Source organism: Hylobates moloch, unplaced genomic scaffold (assembly GCF_009828535.3).
Source record: "Hylobates moloch isolate HMO894 unplaced genomic scaffold, HMol_V3 SCAFFOLD_6, whole genome shotgun sequence".
NCBI classification, from domain to species: Eukaryota; Metazoa; Chordata; class Mammalia; order Primates; family Hylobatidae; genus Hylobates; species Hylobates moloch.
Window position 1 is genome coordinate 57554264 of NW_026652281.1, and position 20870 is coordinate 57575133.

At 35.8% G+C, this 20870-nt stretch overlaps 1 protein-coding gene across 1 annotated transcript in view; it reads right to left on the bottom strand.

Annotated features, from left to right (window-relative positions):
* Positions 1 to 20870, bottom strand: part of ADGRV1 (adhesion G protein-coupled receptor V1) — a 597511-nt gene that overhangs the window by 541130 nt on the left and 35511 nt on the right. Inside the window, exon 2 of the mRNA XM_032156840.2 lies at positions 1622 to 1806. Coding sequence (XP_032012731.1) covers positions 1622 to 1806 — 185 coding nt within the window. The remainder of the gene's footprint in view (positions 1 to 1621; positions 1807 to 20870) is intronic.

Below are 20870 nucleotides of genomic sequence, written 5' to 3' on the forward strand. Positions count from 1 at the left end.
CACATTGTATACAAATATTAAAATATCACATATACCCCCAAAATATGTAAAACTATTATATATCAACAAAAAAGAGAGAAGGAAAAAAAGGGATGTATGTGGCCTGCCAAAAAATGTGTCAGGAAAATCAATTATTTCCCTCAGCTTCAAATAAACTGCTCTTTCCCAAACTCAACCTAAAGTTGTACTTATATTCTCCCACATCTCCAATAAAGATCTAATTATTTTAGCATTTCAAATGTTTTAGTCATCATAAACTTTTCCTTAACTTTTTAGGATCTTATTCTGTGAAATCAGCATTACTAGTAAGATTCTCAGTATTATTAGTAAGATTCTGCATGAGCTTGTGCAGATCAAAATGAGATCTCTTTCACGAAAGAGCTAAAAATGAGTAATTAAGCTACTAGAAAAAATATTTGATTTAGTACCAATAAAAATCATGTATAGGGAAATTTTAGTGATTTCTAGTTCTCATACATAACAAGAAATTAAGTTTTAAATACTTGAGAAATCCAAGTAAGTTGTGAAGGGTGTTGGAAAATATACCTTACTATAGAAAATGACACAAGCATTAAGAAACAATTATCAAGAGCCACTGAAACAAACAGAAAAGCACAGTAATTCAGCCTATGAAAATCACTTAACAATTCAAAATAGGTAAAAATCAAAATATATGTAAACAGTTTCACCAGAATAACATTCGTAACAGTAAAAATTAGAAGCAACCACAATGAAAGGAAGAATGATCAGGAAGTAATTACAACACCATCAAGAAAAGTTGTGAAAATGATAAAGGAACCTGAAAAATTGTTAGGATTCAATCAAAATTTTATGAAAAAGATTATCTAATATAATGTGTACTCTAAAAATAATTTCTATATATAGATATATGTCACAAATAACTAAAATTATAGCATTGGATTCATTCATAGGTCGTTTTTCTTCATCTCTTTTTATAATATTTCATAATGTGATAATTAAGCCTATTTCTTAAGATTTTATTTTTGCAAACAAAAAGTCTAAGTACTTTGAGACTCAAATACAGCAATACTCTTAGTGGTCACATGACATAACTTTCTGGTTGAAAATAGACGTGTACTCATGCACACACAATCCACCCAGTAACTAAACTGTGTGCAAGATAGATCAATAGTTTAACAAATTCTACCCAACATTTACTTAAATTAATATGCTTAATTTTTCCCACTAAAAGAGCTCTTGGACATAACTAAAGTTTTTTTTTTACTATTGTCGTTTTTCTACTTTTAAATATTCCATACGTTTTCTCTACACCACCTTACAATAGATAGTATATCTGAGCAGACATAGCTACAATCCAAATTACCCAAAATGAAAAGTTCTTGTTCTAAAATAAATATATGAGCACTATAAAATGATGAGTCTATGTCTTTAAAAATAGTACTGTTAAATGTACATGGTTATGTTGGAGCACTCTATAAACCTGCAAGAGATAAAAATGGAATAGCGTTATCTGCAAATCATCTATCACTTATCATAATGAAACTGCTCAAAATCTCAAACAGAAAAAAAAATCCTTGCCATTAAAACTAAGAAATGTCATATGCATTTCAGTAAAAATAGAGCTATAATAATTTCTTACCGATACAATTGCAGTAACATTTGCTGGCTCTCCTATCCTTTCAATGATAAGACGAATAACCGTTGTACTTGTTTCATTAACAACAAATTCAGTTTGTCCAGTAAATCTTATTTCTGTTTCTCCAAACACAAATAGGATGAGTAAAGCTGAAAGAAGATTTATTAATAAAGATGCAGAGGGCATCCCTAAAATAAAAAGAAAAAAGTATTATTCACAAAATATATCTAATCTATTTTCATTAGATTGTATTGTCTATAGATATAAACACAGTATGAACAGTTACCAAACAACTAAGACATAAATACATCAACTATTAAGCCATCAAACTCAAATATGTGATGACAGAAGTTAAAAAAACACGATTCTATTCTTATGGTTCTCTTTCTACTATTCAGAAACACTTTTTGCTTTTTAGCTTCTATACCAAGATAATAGTTGTAAGTTAAACTTACTTATTAAATTTAGTTCATGTAAAAAATTTATTGACATCCACACTTTAAGAAAAACCTAAGCAGCAACATGGAAATTTAATTAAAGCCCATATTTACACAAACAAAACTATGAAATACCAGCCAAAACTGAAACAGTTGAAGCCAAATTTTTAGCAATAAGTTGATTTCTTGGTTTGTGTCTACTTTTTCCTTAAACTTGTCTTCTTTGAGAATTTTTTAAATTCTTAGTTATTGCAAAGAAATTCTAATCCTTTCAAAGAAGGGATAAATTTCCAGGACTTAAATTTCTTTCATTTTACTAGCTAAAACACTAAGACCACGTCTAAGAAAATGTCCATGTTGCTTTAAAATAAGCAAATTTGCCAAAGTGTATATTTTCTTTTTTTCCATGACATCTACTTTCTTTTTTTTACTACAATACGCGTTTATGAGTCATCAATATTGTTCCTACTTTCAGCACTCTGGGATTCAAGTGCTTTCAAAAGCACAACAGTGCAGTGGTCTCCTGAAAGTGCTGCTGTTTTGTAATGTAGATGTACCTCTAAAAACGTGAACAATTTCCCTCAGGGATCATTAAGATTCCAATAGATCTATGTGATCAGTCACACGAACATAAAAAGTTCACGTGTTTTAAAGGAGAGCTGCATTACATACTCTATGAGCCAAAATGCTTCCTATTAATCTTTACCTTGGCCAAGAAGTAATACAATTTTCTCGTATGTGGTGTTTCCACTTGGCTACACATGGCTTTATACTTAGACACACCAAATACATGAGTTCCTGATATATTTTAGGATTTAAATGCAATGTTCTCCGTTAAGTATACACAGACAACGCAGTCTGAGACTGCTCAATGATGTCTCACACACTTCTGACTGCAAAATCCAGACAGGGATACCGAGTTCAAATGGAGTCCAGGAAAGGGATATAAGCTAACAGGGACAGAGATGCTGAAGGATTGGGTCTTCTTTTGTACCTGTCCCTTCTCTCCAGGCAAACCTGCCAGAAGACCAATGAAATCTGAAGAAGAGTTTTCCTTGACCAGCTGCAAACTCTTCCCTGTCTTCTAACCTAGGAATGTTCATGGAAAGCAAGGAAACGAAAAAGATGAGAGAAATGGAAGGGCAAAAGCAAAGCATGTGTGAGACAGGAAAGGGGGAGCAGTTCTGAGCTAAATCAAAGCCAACTGAAGGTCTTTTATGGAATTCTAAAGCCAAAATGACTTCACACCCCACTTAGGACAAATAGTGGGAAGGAAATGAACAAGGTACAATGAAGAGAGCACAAAATGGAAGAGGGAGAAGGTAGTAACCTAGGCTTTGGATGTGAAAGAAAAAGATCAACTACAGTCTACTGTGATTTTGAAAGAAAAATCTGAAGTCCTTGAACAGGAGATGTGATAGAACCATGAACTGAGAGAAATAAGACATCTGAAGTGCAATGTGAGACAGAGTGAAAGTGACATTACAGCATGAGTAGAGGGAATCACCAACAAGTAAGAACAGTTCTCAAAATCTGTCCTGCAGAAGGATCACCTCAGGCATTTGTTAAAATACTAATTCTCACTCTCAAAAATTCTCATCCAGTAAGTCTAGAGTGAGGCCAGGAATATGCATTTAACAAGTAGCCCTATTAATTCTGATGCAACTGATCCTTGGTATAATTCACTTCGAGAATTACTGTCCTAGAGTGTGAGGAATCGTGTTAGAAGTGTGTCTTGGAGTGAAGATACAAAAGGCCACATTTGTAGTTACGAGTTAACTACTGAACTTTCCAATGCAATATGTGCGAACTTCCTCATATGTTTTTTCATATTCTGATATTGCATTTTAAGATTTTGTGCATTCTGAAGAAAAACTGTAATGACTTTTACAGGGTGATCATAACAGCAAATGCTTATATAGCACTGTTTTAAGGTACTTTATATACATCAACACATTTAATCCTTACAATATCTCTATGAAGAAGGTGAGAATAGCATTAGTCCATTTTATAGCTGAGAAAACTAAAGCAGAGATGGGTTAGTCAACATATGCAATATTATTCAGTTAAGTGGCTATGTAGGCTTTGGAGGCTAACTCTAAACTCTCTACCCAATAACAACACTATACTGCCATTTACATTTTATTCAACAAATCACACATCACCACCTTGAATAATATGATAGATCATTTATGCTACGTTTCCAAGCATTCAGATATTTCAAGCTCATGCACAATAACCAAAACTCCCATAAGACTGCATAATTATGAATCTCCTGAAAGTTTCACTTTATTATTCTAATAAACATTACATTTATTTAAATGACACTACAGCTCTCTTGACTACTTTAAATATTTAACAGCATCTTTTTATGTCAGGACCAATGAGCTCAAATGCTGCATTCTTACAGTTTCCCAGGCAATTAGAGCTCCAAGATCCTGTGTTTAAGTCAGTAAATTCATTTTAAATTGGTCCACATCAGTGAGTTTTGAGATTATGCAAAATGAGCACACAGGCATGATTGGAAATGCCTCAAATTCTGTGACATCATTGATAATTGCATCTCCTTTGCTTTCATCTTTTCACACTGTATGAAAAGTTGTTCGGGCAAAGTTGGCATTCAATAGAATTTAAAGATTAAAAAAAGCTTTGAAAATGAAGTTCCCATTAGAAGACAGGCATAATTACACAAATGCTGAATAGTTTATTTTTTAGAGTAGCTAGGTACACTTTCCTCTATCACACTAAAAATCTAGTCTTTGGAATTCCCTTTTTTTAAATTAAACTCAGAAGACAAGGCATTAGTAATTGACGCAGCACATAAGTCTTAAATCTATTTTAGGTCATTTTTTTCTCTTACTAGATTTAACAAAATTTTTTCATGCCCCATCAGACCACTTATTTTTAAACTTCTCTATAAAATGAATTTCAAACATATGTTTTAAGATCATGATGTGCATAATTTGTATTCTGTTGCAATTGTGAAAGAATAATTTTAGCATCACTGACATCATTCCTTTTCTCTAATGGGATGATATTCAAATATTCAAATCCTCTCATTTCCAGCTATCATCCATGTTCTCCTCCCACCTCTCACTTTTGTTTTGTATGATTCAAAAGAAATTAAAACTCTTTCTTCCAATATATTCCTTATCTCTTAATAGATCTCTTAGCATGCTAAGATGATACATAATTTAATTTCTTGCTTCTTATTTCCTGAATTTTACTGTGAGGTTCTGATAGAGTCCTGATAGCACACAGGCAGAAAGTCTCAAATTCTTGAATTCTAGTAATCATATTCAGTCTCACCAACAAGTCACCTAATTTTGCTCCAAAAAAATTTCAGAATTAAAATCTGGACTATATTAGACCAGCTCTTACAATGTAAAATGGTTGTTTTCAGAAAAGCAGCTTACAGTTTAACATGACATTTGTATATTGTGTACCTGTACATCATGCAACACCCTGTGCTCATCAATCATCGAGGACACAAAGATACTTAAAATATGTTCCCTGGCTTAAACAGAGTCATAGGGTTGGCCATTCAGATCAGGTCAATCAAAGCCAAGAAGACCAAACACACAATTAGGAGACTTTCACTTAAGCATAAGAATGGAAATTCCCTCTACCACTGTATTTGGGATTGTGATAATTGGGGCAAGTTCTCCCACAGTCTGGAAATGAAACAAACACAGCCACAGAGCCAAGGGGGTGAAAGGAGCCACATTTTGATAATCAAGCTTCATCTCTTGAATCCAGCTTTATCCTAGAGTTTTCAGTTACTGAGACAATGAACTACATTTTGTGCTCTAGCTGGCTTGGGTTGGGTTTTCCGTCACTTTCAACATCAATATTTATCCGCCAATCTCCAGTTTGTGATACTGCAAACTCATATTAGGATAAACAAAGTGGAAAATCCCCTCTGTCCCACTCTAACATTCAACAGTATTATTCTTCTCTAAGGATTCATGAAAGGACACCACGCTAGCTATCTTCTGTTCCCATGCAATTATTACCGCCATCTGTACTCACAGTCTAATATTTTCCCCTCCACCTCAAAACTGGTAATGACTAATAAGACACTTAGACAAACTAAGGATGTCTTCAGAATAGAACACAGCAGGACAAGAGTGTACCATATTGACTCAGTGTCCTGAAAAAGCTAAGCCCCTTCTGACTGTCACCAAGGAACCCCAATATCTTGCTTCTTTACGTTAGTCTGACATTAATTTATTCCTATTGCTGTTTCCCAGGATGCTTCACTGTTCCTGTTTAAAAACCTACTCCTATTTTCCCTACTTTATTTTTTACCTGGATTACTTAGCCCATAAGAGCATCAAATATTATAAAATTCATCAGCGTGTCATTATAAGCAATAAATTCTACATCCTGTTTATCTAGGACAGTACCTTCTTCCCATCTTGTCTCAAATAAATGATGGGCACCTTAGGAAATGTAATAGATATAGCATATTCTGATGAAAAGGAAAGAGTCAAAGAGTCTTTTTTTCTATGTCTCAATAACTATGTAGAAACGGAGTAGAATAAGGAAGAGAGTAAAATAAATAAATGAGAATTAGGACCCAATAGAAGACAATGAAAGAAAATCATAATTCAATTAATTTTGCATTAATCAACTTCGATTAAAAAAAACCTTCCCTCAATTTGAAAGTTAACTCTATCTCTTTACATTTCAGAATAAACAACTGTACAGTATCTATGAGTGATGGGACAAGGGCCTGAAAAGACAAACATTACTAGTGCAGAATTGAATGAACGCATTGACCTTATTAGCTTCATCTTTTGCCTTGTCAATGCCATAGCAAGCATCTTCCCACGGTGTGACCACCAGGTAATTAATACTGAAAATATGATCCTAAAGGAACAAGGTTTTCAAGTTTAGAATTACTTGAATTCTATTACATCTACTAAGGGGCATTCTAAAACTATAGAATTACTCCTGTGGAACAAGAGAAGCTTCATCATTCCTATCATCAATTATTCAGCTTCTAAGAATTCTTAATCTGTCTTATTTGTATTTGGCAAGTACCACCAAAAAAAAATGATCTTTGCCCTCTCCCAAACCAAAACAGAATTTAAATTTACAACTTTCAAAAGCAAAGTACTCTAATGTTACAAATAGAGTAACTGCTAAACATTTTTAAAGTAATAAATAAAACGAATAGTCTCTTACTCAGACTGTAGTTAGTTATTTGTCTTTATTTATTTTTATTTTTAATTTATAAGAAATATATTTTATTTTAGTCATCTTTAAATAACTTATATGTGCACGTGGTATAATATTTAAAAGGAACAAAAAGATAAGCAGTAAAAAATAAGCCTCCCTCACAGTACCCTCCACCAGCCATATGCTGCTCCTACCCACAGTCAATCCCAGTTATCAACTTCATTTATATCTCTCAAGAGATTGTTTGTATGTGTGTATATATATATATATATACAGACATATAAGTATTCCTACAGAAGGCAGACTATAGAAATCAGCACACCTTTCTAAGATGTTAGTTAACAAAGGAACATCAGGCTTCCATGTAGACATTTGTATTGGGAATATGTTTATTGTCTCAGATACATACCATCATCATTGCATATCTCATCAATAAAATGCCAGTTTCCATTGACTTTCACTACACCCATCAATTCACTCTTGGGGAATAGTTGACACAATTATGGTAACTTGCACTTTCCTAGACCACATATTGTCAAACCTACATCAATCAAAAGTGGTTGCCCTCTACACATGATGGGCAACAGTCATCCTGGGAGCCTTGTTTCTATCATCCTGGAATCTCTTTGAATCCCTTCCTGTGTTTGATCCTCTGTTTGTTAATCCCATGTTTTCTTCTTCCTTAGTTTATTTGGTTTATTTCCTTGTTTTGATGGAGAACACCCTCCAGTCACATCCTGAGAAAGCATATGTAAAGATAAATGTTTTAGGTCTTGTATGTTAGGAATTATCACAATATTATCCTTCCACTTAACTAAAGGTTTAACTGAGTATAGAATTGTAGGTAAAAATAATTTTCTTTCAGAATTTTGAAAGCCTCAGTCCATTGTTTTCAAACTACTAAAAAAGTGTTTGCTACTAAAAAATCTAAAATTGTTTTGATTCTGAAGTGTTTGTGACCCGTTCTGATTGTTTATGTTGTCCTCCCTTTGGAAGGTTCTTCTCATTGCAAAACGTTCTGAAACTTCAGAATGATGTATCTTGGAATTAGTTTATTCTCGTCCATTTGGCTGAACACTCCGTAAATTCCCTTCAATGTGCCACTCATATCCTTCAGACGGACAAAGTTTCCTTTATTATTTCACAGTGATTTCTGCCCCCACTCCATTTTCACTGATCTCTCTCCTAGAACTCCTATTATTTCACACTGATATTCTGAGGATATTTTTCTCATTTCCTTATAACTTATTCCTTATATCTTATTTACCAATTCTTTGATTTTTGCTCTGCTTTCCAAGAATTTAATTCACCATTAAATTTCAATTACCCTACTATTTTTAAATTTCTGCTATCTTTTTCAATTTCTAAGAATTTAACAGTATCCTGTTATTTTTCCATTAATCCAATGATTTTGTAAAATATCTTAGAAAATGCTGATTTAAAAAAAATCTTCCCTCTTTGTATTCTTTATTACTTCTAAATTAACAAAAATAATTTGTTATTTATTCTGGAATCTACCTTCTATATCTGGTAATTCTTCATCATCTGTATATACTTAAAATTATGAGACTAAACTGATGACTGGATGCTCTGAATATATGGATCTTCATATCTTCATATGATCAAGGATAAGAGACCAAAATAATACTTGAAAGTTCTGAGCATGTGTAGAAGGATGTGGCTTGTCAACTTTAGGTGAACGAGTGAACCACTTATTAGAAAGTCCCAATTTTAGTATCCCCAGAAAAAAACTTTACTCTTACACTGATCAGTTTCCCCAAAGAAGAATCTTCCATTCTCCCATCTAAAGGGTACAGATATAATTACCAAGACATCTGTGACCCAGTAGAAGGGGGTAAAAAACTGGAGTCTCTGAATTCGGTCATCATATGGTCACTTAATCCCCTGTTTTATTTAGGAATCCTAACCCACAAACACGGCTCACATCATCATTCAAGAGATCCTGTTTTACCTTTCCTGGAGAATGAACACCAGATTTGAAGGGGTAAGCAGGGGGTCAGCAGCAGCACAGGATGGAAGGGATGATGATTTTATGGATCTCCTGGAGCAGTTTTCTCCTCATCTAGTTGCTCACTCACCACCAAATTTGTAAAGGTACCTGATACTATTATTTCCTGTGCCTTTAGTGGCTATTCTGTATAAATTTGGCTATTTCTCAGCCTCCTACCTTACTGCTAAGCTTTCTTGGGTCTGCTAAGAGAATCACTACCCATCCATCTGCCTTCTGGCTCCAAAACTGAGTTGCAATTGTTTCCTCTCGCCTTCCTTTTGTCCTTGCAGATTTATCTAATTATTTGAAAACCCTTTTCTGTAAAGTGCTATATTAAAGGTAACTATCTGAAGTTAATAGTTAAAATTCTCTACCCAATGAAACTATTAGTTAAGTGGAAGGATAATCATAATAATTCCTAATATACAAGACCTAAAACTTTTGTCTCTACATACCCTTTCTCAAGATGTTACTGTAGGGCGTTCTCCATCTAAACAAGGGAATAAACCAAGTAAACTAAGAAAGAAGAAAATATAGGATCAGCAATCAAGAGTCAAACACACCAAAGCATCAAAGGAAATCCAGGATGATATAAAGGGGGATACCAGCATGTCTGCTGCCCCCCAGGTGTAGAGGGCAACCACTTTTGATTGATGTACGTTTGACAACATGTGGTCTAGGAAAGTGCAAGTTACCGTAATTGTGTCTACCCTTCCCTGGAGAATGAATGGATAGGTGTAGTGAAAGTCAATGGAAACTGCCATTTTATTGATGAGTTCTATAATAATTATGGTGTGTAGCTGAGACAATAAATAAATTCCCAACACGAATGTCTACCTGGAAGCCTAATATTCCTCTTTTAAACAATGCCCTTTTGTTTCCTTCTTTGCAGTTGTCGCAATTTGCATTTATTGTGTTTCTCTCCTTAGAATAAAAACACCTGCAGGACAATGACCTTGCCCATCTTGAACAGTTTTACCTGTCCACCACCTAGTACAGTCACTGGTATACAATGACCCTCAAGACATGCTTATTTAATGAAAAAACAAGTAAAGAAATAGATTAACCTACCTCCTTAGAGTAATGAGAAGGTAGGAAAAGCATGGCATAGAAAAAGAAAGCAAGAGGCTCTCTTCATCCTCCCTTGCCTTATTTAGTTTTGTCAGATTCAAACACAGTTATTTTACTCTGACAATGGCATAGACACAGACATGAGGCTCACGTCTGATTTTTTTTTTAAAAAAGGTATCCCAAACTTGAATACAAGCCAAAAAGTAGTGTGTGGACTATGCTTTTAATGATCATACAAGGCACAGACCCACTCAATAAAACACACTTAGTTAAATCAACAATTGTTTACCATTGATAAAAGATCTCAGACTTAGTGAAGCCACACGTAAATTTGGAAAAATTTGTCCTATAAAAGTGCAAGTTCTTTTCTTTTCTTTTTTTTTTCCATCATCCTTTTACTTGGCTGAAAAGTGCAAGTAATTTTTGTACAGTGAAACATATAATCCATAGGTTACAGCTTTATTTCCCAGTAGGATGTTAACCAGTTTTACATCTCACCCAGAAACCTTACCTTAACATTTCTTTATTAATTTTCTTGTAAATACTTTGTTCCAAAAATGCTTTTTGCACCAGTATTAACACTCTATTAGTTTCCTCACTAACTAATGGGTTGAATAAAATCTTGACACGTTCATTTTATATTTGTGTGAGAGTTACGCTTGTAAACTTTCAAAAAATTTACCCAAACACAATAATTATTTCCAGAAAAGTAACCATGATATCACAAATTGCCATGGTACATACATAAGACTGATTCTACAATGGCCATTTCCATGAACAATAATGCAGTATAGATAAATACTTCCGGGAAAAGTAACATTTTACATAACAGAAACACGGCAAGTAAATATTTGATCTAATACATAAAGTTGTTTTATATTTATTTATTTATTTATTTTTGAGACATAGTCTCTCTCTATCACCAGGGTGGAGTGCAGTGGCGCGATCTTGGCTCACTGCAACCTCCGCCTCCCGGGTTCAAGCAATTCTCCTGCCTCAGCCTCCTGAGTAGCTGGGACTACAGGCACATGCCACCACGCCCAGCTAATTTTTCTATTTTTAGTAGAGAGGTTTCACCATGTTGGCCAGGATGGTCTCGATCTCTTGACCTCATCATCTGCCCGCCTCGACCTCCCAGAGTGCTGGGGTTACATAAAGTCTTTTAACTCATGTAACTGAACTTCTGATTTCTATCTTCTTTCTAGAATATTTAAGCTTGACATTTTCCATGAGCTCATGTACTCCCGTTTGCATGAGTCATCAAGAAACAGATCACAAAAGCCATTCGAGCTGTTTATATTTGGACTACATATGCCCACCATGGAAACAGGAAGAACAGTGTAGAGAAGCTTTAATTCCAGAGCTCTGTGGAGGTCTAGAAGATTATGGGTTTCAATTGTGCTTTCTCTCTCCCACATTTGCAAAGCACAAAATGAAAATCTCACTAATCTAAATCCTTTGAGGCCAATTTAGAAGCAATAAAATAAGTCAAAGTTTGCTCATATAGGTTATAAATCTGAGTATGTGACAGTATCTCTGTCAAATAGTAAGATACCTCTTGTCTTTTAGGTCCTTTAAAAAATAAGGATCACATGTTTAACTAAGATTTCTTAAACCACCATTAGATGGCACCCCTCCATCTACAAAAATAATCAACAGCAACAATTTCTCAAATTATGAAGAAGTCTTCAGGATCTAAGGATAGATTTTTGCCCCCTGTAACTCTTCTCAAACAAACATAATTTTGTAATCCTACATAGATCTTAAAAAGTCATGAAAAGCAGTTTTCTTGAAATTAAGATCTCACTGAAAACAGCTTTAATTAGCTCTAGTCAAACAAAAATATTTTTTTCTCCTGAAATTCAGTAGTATTATCTAATTTTTTAAAATTGTTTCTTTAGATACTTTCTGTGAGTTTCTTTCTCTTCGTTGAAGACAGTCTGCTTTTATTGAAGAATCTAGGTGCTTTTATGCTTTCTAAATGAATTATTTGCACTCACTGCCAGTAAGAAAGAAAGCAAAAGAGGGAATTTAATGTTATAAACCCAGATGCCTAGAGATACGTGTTTTTTAGTCCAAACTGTGTTTACAAAACAATACTAAAAGATCATTTTTGCCAAGATTTAAAATTTGTAAATTTCACATTTAAAAAATGGATTTCTAGATTATTTTGAAATATTACCAGAATTGGCAAATCTGGGTCCACATTTCTCCATGGCATCCCTTGCCTGGAGCTAAGTAGTAGCTGCCAGTCAGACAGAGAATTTGCTCTCCTATACCCTCCTAATGTCTCCTCAGACTAGGGTCAAAGAGGAAAGTAAGAAATTTCTTATCTCCATGTCATTCAGAGGTGGAAAACCAGTTCACAAGGTGGTGAGCGTGCATGTGTGTGTATGTGCCTACACACACATGCACGCTCACCACCTTGTGGAATGCCTCCATGCAGTGACCCAGGACTTTGATTTTATAGGACAATGGGAAGAATTCCCGGCAGTGCCTCCATGGGCATCCTACCACAGATGCCATGAAGCCTTTAGCTGGACACTGCAAGTGCTTCCTGGGGTGTTGGACCCCAAGTCACCTCCAAAGCACGAGGCAAGCATTGATTCCACTCAGCTTTGGGCTCCAGTCTAGTCTCTGCCATCTTCCCAGCTGTGGAAGTTTAGACAAGTCACTTCCCTTCACATGGCCTTGAGTTTCCTCAATTGTTAAAGGGAAGCAAAATGAACAGCTACAGCACTGAGGCAGTCATGAGGCCCAGAGGAGGGAATCCATCTCTGTGCACCATGAAGTGCCAGTTTCTAGGCTCTAGACCTTCAATCTCCACATTGTCAAGAGACCAAAGGAAACAGCATTGGGCATCCTGGACTGTCTTATATGAGCACCACCCATACATCCACAAGCTCCTGCCTACCCTCCACAGTAGTAACATTAGAGTGAAGGAATGTTTGAAGTAGACGGAAACACTGAGAACTTAGGAAAGTTTAAAAGAACAATGAAAACTCATCATGGACTTCAAGGTCAGAAGATAAATGAATTACAACACTGTATGTGAAAGAACAAAATGTTGGGGCTTCTGATGTTCTGGATGACCCCTAAAATTTGAACCACAGTATCCGCCGCCTCTACACACTGCAACTGGCATGGGAAGCACAGGTAGAGGTCTGGGAACTTTGCATATGCCTCCCCTCCCAGCTACATGTATGATCTCAGAGAAGGAGAACAGTACTTTTCATGGTTAGAAAAAAAAGTTTGTATTTCATCTGTAACAATTTGTGGTTCCTCCAGGTTTAAAAAAAAAAAAGTAAAAAGAAATGAAAGAAACCAAAAGTTAGATCAAGAGGCCCTGAAAGTGTTTTGAAATGGAAACCACTGCCACACCACTTTGCATGTGCCCAGTCTTTCTTCAGGCTTAAACACCACAAATCTTTTAACCACCCAGCTTCTGCTGAGCCACCACTATGACTTTATATCTTGATTTTTTTAATGTCTATTAATCATTTCTATAACACAACAGAAATACAAAGCATAATACAATTTGACTAATTAAAGTCAACACTTTATTCCAGTTTTCTTCGTTTTTAGCTAATGTTCTTTTTCTGTTCCAGGATCACATCCAGGACACCACATTACATTGGGTTGCCATGTTTCCTTAGACTCCTTTTGGCTGTGACATTTCCTCAGAGTTTTCTTATTTTTGATGACGTTGGCGCTTTTGAGGAATGTGGTCAGGTATTCTGTAGCATATCCCTCCGTTGGGATTTGTCTGATAACTTTCTCATGATTAGACTGGGGTTATGGGTTTTGGGGAAGATCAAAAAGGCAAAAAGACTTTCTCATCACTTATACAAAAGGTACATACTATCAACATGACTTATCACTATTGGTGTCAAGCTTGGTTACCTGGCCGAGGTAGTATTTGTCAGGGTGCTCCACTGCAAAGTTACTCTTTCCCTCTTTTCCATACCAACTACTTTGGAAGGAAGTCATTATGTATAGCACCCCTCTCCCCTTTTGAAAATTTCTTACTGTTTTCTGTTAAATCAAACAAACTTACTTCCTTCCATCTATCTACCCACTTATTAAAAACTGTACCAGGCATCAAAACATTGTCAGGATGCTGTATTGTAAATCTGCAGAACTTGGGAATGGAATCTAATTGGAAGATGAATAGGATACACACATGGGAGTCTAAAAGAATTAATGGAATACAGGATCATTACAGCATACATTTATGGAGATGTGTTGCCAAAAGGCTAATTGACAATTTCAGATTTTCCTCTTCAAATATTATCTGAAATCATGTGTCTACGTTCATTATTTCTTCTGTTAATAAGGCTCTTGATCATTCTGTTCCAGGCTGTAGTGATGCTTGTACACCCTTATTGTCCAAGCCTCCAGCAATCCCCAACTGACTGCTGGTTTTTACTATATTTCCTTGGCTTCCTCAAGCAATTATAGTCTCTAGCAGTATCACTTGCAAACCACTTTCTAGCCATTAAAGCTATAAACTGTTACCCAGAATTTAGACTAATTGGCCAGTTGGATAATTCCAATCTTCACATGGAAAAAAATGCAGCAGGGCCTAGCATCTATGCCCTTAGAGTACTGATACTTACGAGCAGGGCAACTATGAGCAGGCTGTTATTGTTTGAGTCTGTTGTTAACATCTGAGTCTACTTCCTCTTCTGTAAAATGAAGTTATAAGACTACTGACTTTATTTGGTTATTTTGATCTGGGATTAAGTCCAATGTTTTTCTGTTTTCTAATTCATCAATTTAATTTTTAATCTTTATCAATTCTCTATCCTGATTGGTTTAATATGGTATTTTTTTAAGATTCATAAATTGAAAACCAAGTTACTTTTTATTATTTAAAAGATATGGTTTTGCTTCATGTATAGTTTTGGCTGCATCTCAGGTTTGGTAAGTGGAGTTCCTAGTGTTATGATATTCTAAAAAGTCTGTTATATTATGAAATTCTAAAAAGCCTATTGCCACAGATATGAGTTCCTGTTTAACACAACGCTTATTTAGAAGAACTGGTTTTCCCTTGCTTTTTTTTTTTGAGATGGAGTTTCACTCTTGTTGCCCAGGCTGGAGTGCAATGCTGTGATCTTGGCTCACTGCAACCTCTACCGCCAGGTTCAAGTGATTCTCCTGCCTCAGATTCCTGAGTAGCTGGGATTACAGGCATGCGCCACCACGCCCGGCTAATTTTTGTATTTTTTAGTAGAGACTAAATTACTCCATGTTGGTCAGGCTGGTCTTGAACTCCCGACCTTGGGTGATCCACCCGCCTCGGCCTCCCAAAGTGCTAGAATTATAGACATGAGCCACCGCGCTTGGCTGGGTTTTCCCTTGCTTCTAAGTGAAAGGATACTTTGTCTGTTTTTTTAATGCATCTTTTTTTTTTATTTTTGTTTTTAAAAAGAAGTAGGTCTTTATTTAATTTTGTTCACAATGTGCTGTTTTCTGGTTCTCACTTTCATTTATTACTTTTGACACAAAATGGAATTGTGTGAATTTATCAATGATATGAAGAAAAATAAACATTTTATTATTCTGGCTAAATATGTGGCAATTCCTCAAGGATCTAGAACTAGAAATACCATTTGACCCAGCCATCCCATTACTGGGTATATACCCAAAGGATTATAAATCGTGCCACTATAAAGACACATGCACATGTATGTTTATTGCGGCACTATTCACAATAGCAAAAACTTGAAACCAACCGAAAGATCCATCAATGATAGACTGGATTAAGAAAATGTGGCACATATACACCATGGAATAGTATGCAGCCATAAAAAATGATGAGTTCATGTCCTTTGCAGGGACATGGATGAAGCTGGAAACCATCATTCTCAGCAAACTATCACGACAGAAAACCAAATACTGCATGTTCTCACTCATAGGTAGGAACTGAACAATGAGAACAACTGGACACAGGGTGGGGAATATCACACCCCAAGGCCTGTTGTGAGGTGGGGGGAAGGGGTAGGGATAGCATTGGGAGAAATACCTAATGTAAATGACGAGTTAATGGGTGCAGCAAACCAACATGGCATATGTATACCTATGTAACAAACCTACACGTTGTGCACATGTACCCTAGAACTTAAAGTATAATAAAAAAAATATATATGTGATGCTCAAATGAATTAGGCAGAGCTCTGGAAGATCACTTATGATCCAGCTAAGTACTACCTCTTTCCCATTTGCAAGGTATTTGCATGTCATATTATCCATTGTCACTACCAGGAGCCATTTACCGAACTAAAACAAGATATTTAATATTTTTTAGACATTCAATCCCTTCAATTAACAATTTTCCACAGGGCCTCGAGGACTGTACAAAATTATATTAAAATAAGAACCTTAATTTGCAACCAAAGTACCTGAACATGCTCTATTATTCCCCCAACTTCTACAATCCTCCACCAATTTGAAACTTGTAAAACCTAAGCCTGGATTACAAACATTTCCATCCCAGGAAGTTTGAAGCCAGTGACTTTACAGTATTATTTCTCCATCTGTCTCATACACATTGAACTTGTGAGATTTCATGTCATCTCGGTATGCTACGATGTTTTGTCGTTATGTTTATATCTCTAAGGAAAAATATCTGAGATTGGGCTTCTCTGGCTTCTCAGTTACACAGAAGTTTATAAATAAAAAAAAGATGATAAAGCCTAAGATCAATTTTTAATGACTTTCTATAATGCTTGATAAGATTACAAAAGCATTTATCAATCAGGTAAAAACCAAATGTGAAAATACTCTTTGCTAAATCCACTGAAGATTGTTAAGTACCCTCTAGAAGTGACACTAACTCCAGGGTAAACTCATTTCAGAATGATGTATTTAGTGATAAAAATGTTAATAACATCTATCAGAACATTTAAAAATTCCATGTCAAGGGATGAAAATTTTCCAGTTTAGGGAATGCCTAAGAGTTTATCAATGACTGATCATTTAGATGGGTCAGAGCTGTATAAAACATTTTGTAAAATTTTTTATTTAAAATTTTAAATAAGATATTCATTAGTTTTGATTTAAATTCATCTTTGTAGAGAAGTGAATGCCTAATACTATATTGGCTTTACTTTTTCTGGCTTTCATGAACATACTTTGTAAGTACACCTGTGTTTTTCTCAATGCATTTACTCTAACCATCTCATTTCTTTTCTTACCTTAAGCCTCTACTCTTTGGGGGTTTTTTATGGCCATGCGCTACTACCTACACATATTCCAAAATTAAATGTTTCTCTTCTTTTCTCGCTCTTAAAGGATTTGGTGGGGTTTTTTGTTTTAAATGCAGCCCAAACTGTGTTTCAGTACTCTGCTGGGATTGGAGGGATAATAGGGTTAGATTGATAGATTTGATTAAAATTGTCTTATAACTGTGATGTAACAAAGATTATTAATACCTTGGTATCCCTAGCATGTAACAAGTATGAACTAGTCCACAGCACCCATGGTGCAAACGTGTCAGCACTCCATTATTTTCCAAATTAAATTAAATCCTACTCAAGACGCCATGCATCACGCTGGCAGGAAATCCATTTTTACCTCTTGGAGCTCCCCTACTTGTATGCTCTAAGAATTCCAGTGGCTAATGCATTCCTAAAGGAGGTCTGGTGTCTCCCAGGCTACAGTACTTCAGCTGCCACTGAGCTCTGGTACCTGATGCCCTGTCTTAAGAAAGTCTTCCTCCACCTGTCCAGGCCTGCTACTTCAGGCTGTGTCCCTTGTGCCTCACTAGCCCCAACTCCTGGCACGGGTCAGCATAATTCTTCAGAGCAGAAACGCTCCACTGCCTATGCCACTTCTTTAGTGCTATCTTTAGCCCACAGGGTCCCTAAGCAGCTCTCTCTGGCTACAGGGCTTACTGCCAAGTCTTTTCAAGAGCTTAGTCTTTTTGTTCATGGACACAAGTTTGAAAGAGCTTAAAGGAAAGCCATGTGTGGCATGTGGGCACTATTGATGTGCTGTGGCTGTGTCTAACGTTCATTCATCTTTCAATGGCATTCAAAAAGTACTCACTGAGTCTCTACTATCTGCCAGGCATAATTGAAGGCATGGGTATACCGCAGTAAACATGACGAAAATCAAGGCATTTAAATAGGATTCCATCTTGAGTGAGCTTTTTTCCTAAGAAAAAGTAAATCCTTTTTAAATCTATTCTTGCCTCCCAACTATGCCCTCCACACTACTGTGTGAATAGTTACCGAAAAATGAATAGTATATCTTCATACATTTAAAATAAGAATGTTTATTCTTACTTGCTTTCATTACTGCATCAGATTCCCCATCAATATTTACTGTCCACCCTTAAACTTTTGTAATAGTTCAAACATTTAAAAGATTTTATTTCCCTTCCCTCAAAATTATCCATCTCTATCTCTATAGATTGTCTCCAAAAATGGAACACGCATACTCTTCTCTAAGAACAACCCACCATCTATGCTTCTGACCTCATTCTTTCATGTTTAAGATTTTACCTCTATTAATTTATCTTCCTCTTCTCTTCTTCCTCTCTTCTCTTCTCTCTCCCTCCTTCTCTCTCTCCTTTGCTCCTCATCCCACGAATGCACTCTTTTTACCTACAAACAACTTCCCATTCTCAGCCTGGTTTCCTCTTCAAGCTTCCACTTCAACTCCCTCCTTCCCTTCAATATCAGATTTAACCCTGTCCTCTGAGCAATCTCAGCTTTGCCTGTTCCCTGTAAAAGTCTCCCAATACAACTCTTATCCTTTCATTTAAGTTCCAACCAATATTCCCCAGCGTGGTCTATGCAATGCTATGCCCACATTTTGATCAGATGAAAGAATTCTGTTAGAAATACATTTAGGAAATACATTTGTGCAGATACAACATAACCTTAAATATTCAAAATACTTACTAAAGTCTATAACAAACCCTAAGTAGGCCTAAAAGAATGCAACTTTTATTCAATATTTCCAAAATCTATAATGGCCACAGAACAACTTTCCCCATTGATATTTACATCCTGCAGAACAACATTCATATTGTCAGCTATCAAGACATTTCCACTGAGCTACCCCGAAGTTTCTGGCAAACTATTTTGATTATAGTGGCAATAATTCTTGTTAAAGAAATAAATCCCCAATCTTGCTCACACTTTCAACTGACTTCTACATATCTCCAAACAAATGTCCTACCAGTCCCTCAAACATGTATCAAACCAAAACTAAGTGTTAACACCTCCCAACTACCCTCTGCCTCTGTCCTGTGTCCGCATAGTGAAGACGAGTTGATCATCTCTCTCTTATAAATCACCTGTAATATTATTCTTTGTCTTATAACTACATAGACCACCCATTACTCTTTGTTTTTGTTTTTGTTTTAAGAAGTGTGTTTAGTCTGTTCTTACACTGCTATAAAGAACTGCCAGAGACTGAGTAATTTATAAAGGAAAGATGTTTAATTGACAACACAGTTCTGAATGGCTGGGGAGGCCTCAGGAAACTTACAGTTATGGCAGAAGAAGAACCAAACACGTCCCAGGAGAGAGAAGTGCTGAGCAAAGGGGGAAGAGCCCCTTATAAAACTATCAGAACTCACAAGAACTCACTCACTATCATGAGAACAGCATGGAGGTAACTGCTCCCATGATTCAATTACCTCCCACCTGGTCCTTCCCATGACATGTGGGGATTATGAGATCTACAATTCAAGATGAGATTTGGGTGGGGACACAGCCACACCATATCAAAGTGTGTCATATTTTATTTACCTTTGCATCCTCTTCTACCCTAAACCTAATCATATTCCAAATTACCAATCTATACTTTTTTATTTCAAGAAGAAATCATATTACACAGACTCACAAACACTCGTGTTTGTTTGAGTGGTGGATTATAAAAATGTTCATTATTTTTATTGTAGTAATGTTTTCGCAGATGTATACATCTGTAGTAGTGGATCAAATTGTACAATTTAAACATATGAAGTTTATTTTAATTACATATCAATAAAGTTATGTAAAAAACACAAAATTCTTAGCATGCTTGGAATACAAGAGAATTTGCTAATTTGATAAAAAGATTATACCAAAAAAAACTCCTACCAAGATCATAGTTAATGATAAAATATTTTTTTCTTTGAATACTACATTTTTTTTTATTTCAACGGGTTTCGGGAGAACAGGGGGTATTTGGTTACACGAGTAAGTTCTTTGGTGGGATTTCTAAGATTTTGATACACCCCTCACCCAAGCAGTGTACACTGTACCCAATGTGTACTCTTTTTAAAAAATTATTATTATACTTTAAGTTCTAGGGTACGTGTGCATAATGCGCAGGTTTGTTACATAGGTATACATGTGCCATGTTGGTCTGCTGCACCCATCAACTCATCGTTCACATTAGGTATTTCTCCCAGTGCTATCCCTTCCCCAGCCCCCACCCCACGACAGGCCCTGCTGTGTGATTTTCCCCGCCCTGTGTCCATGTGTTCTCATTGTTCAATTCCCACCTGTGAGTGAGAACATGCAGTGTTTGGTTTTCTGTCCTT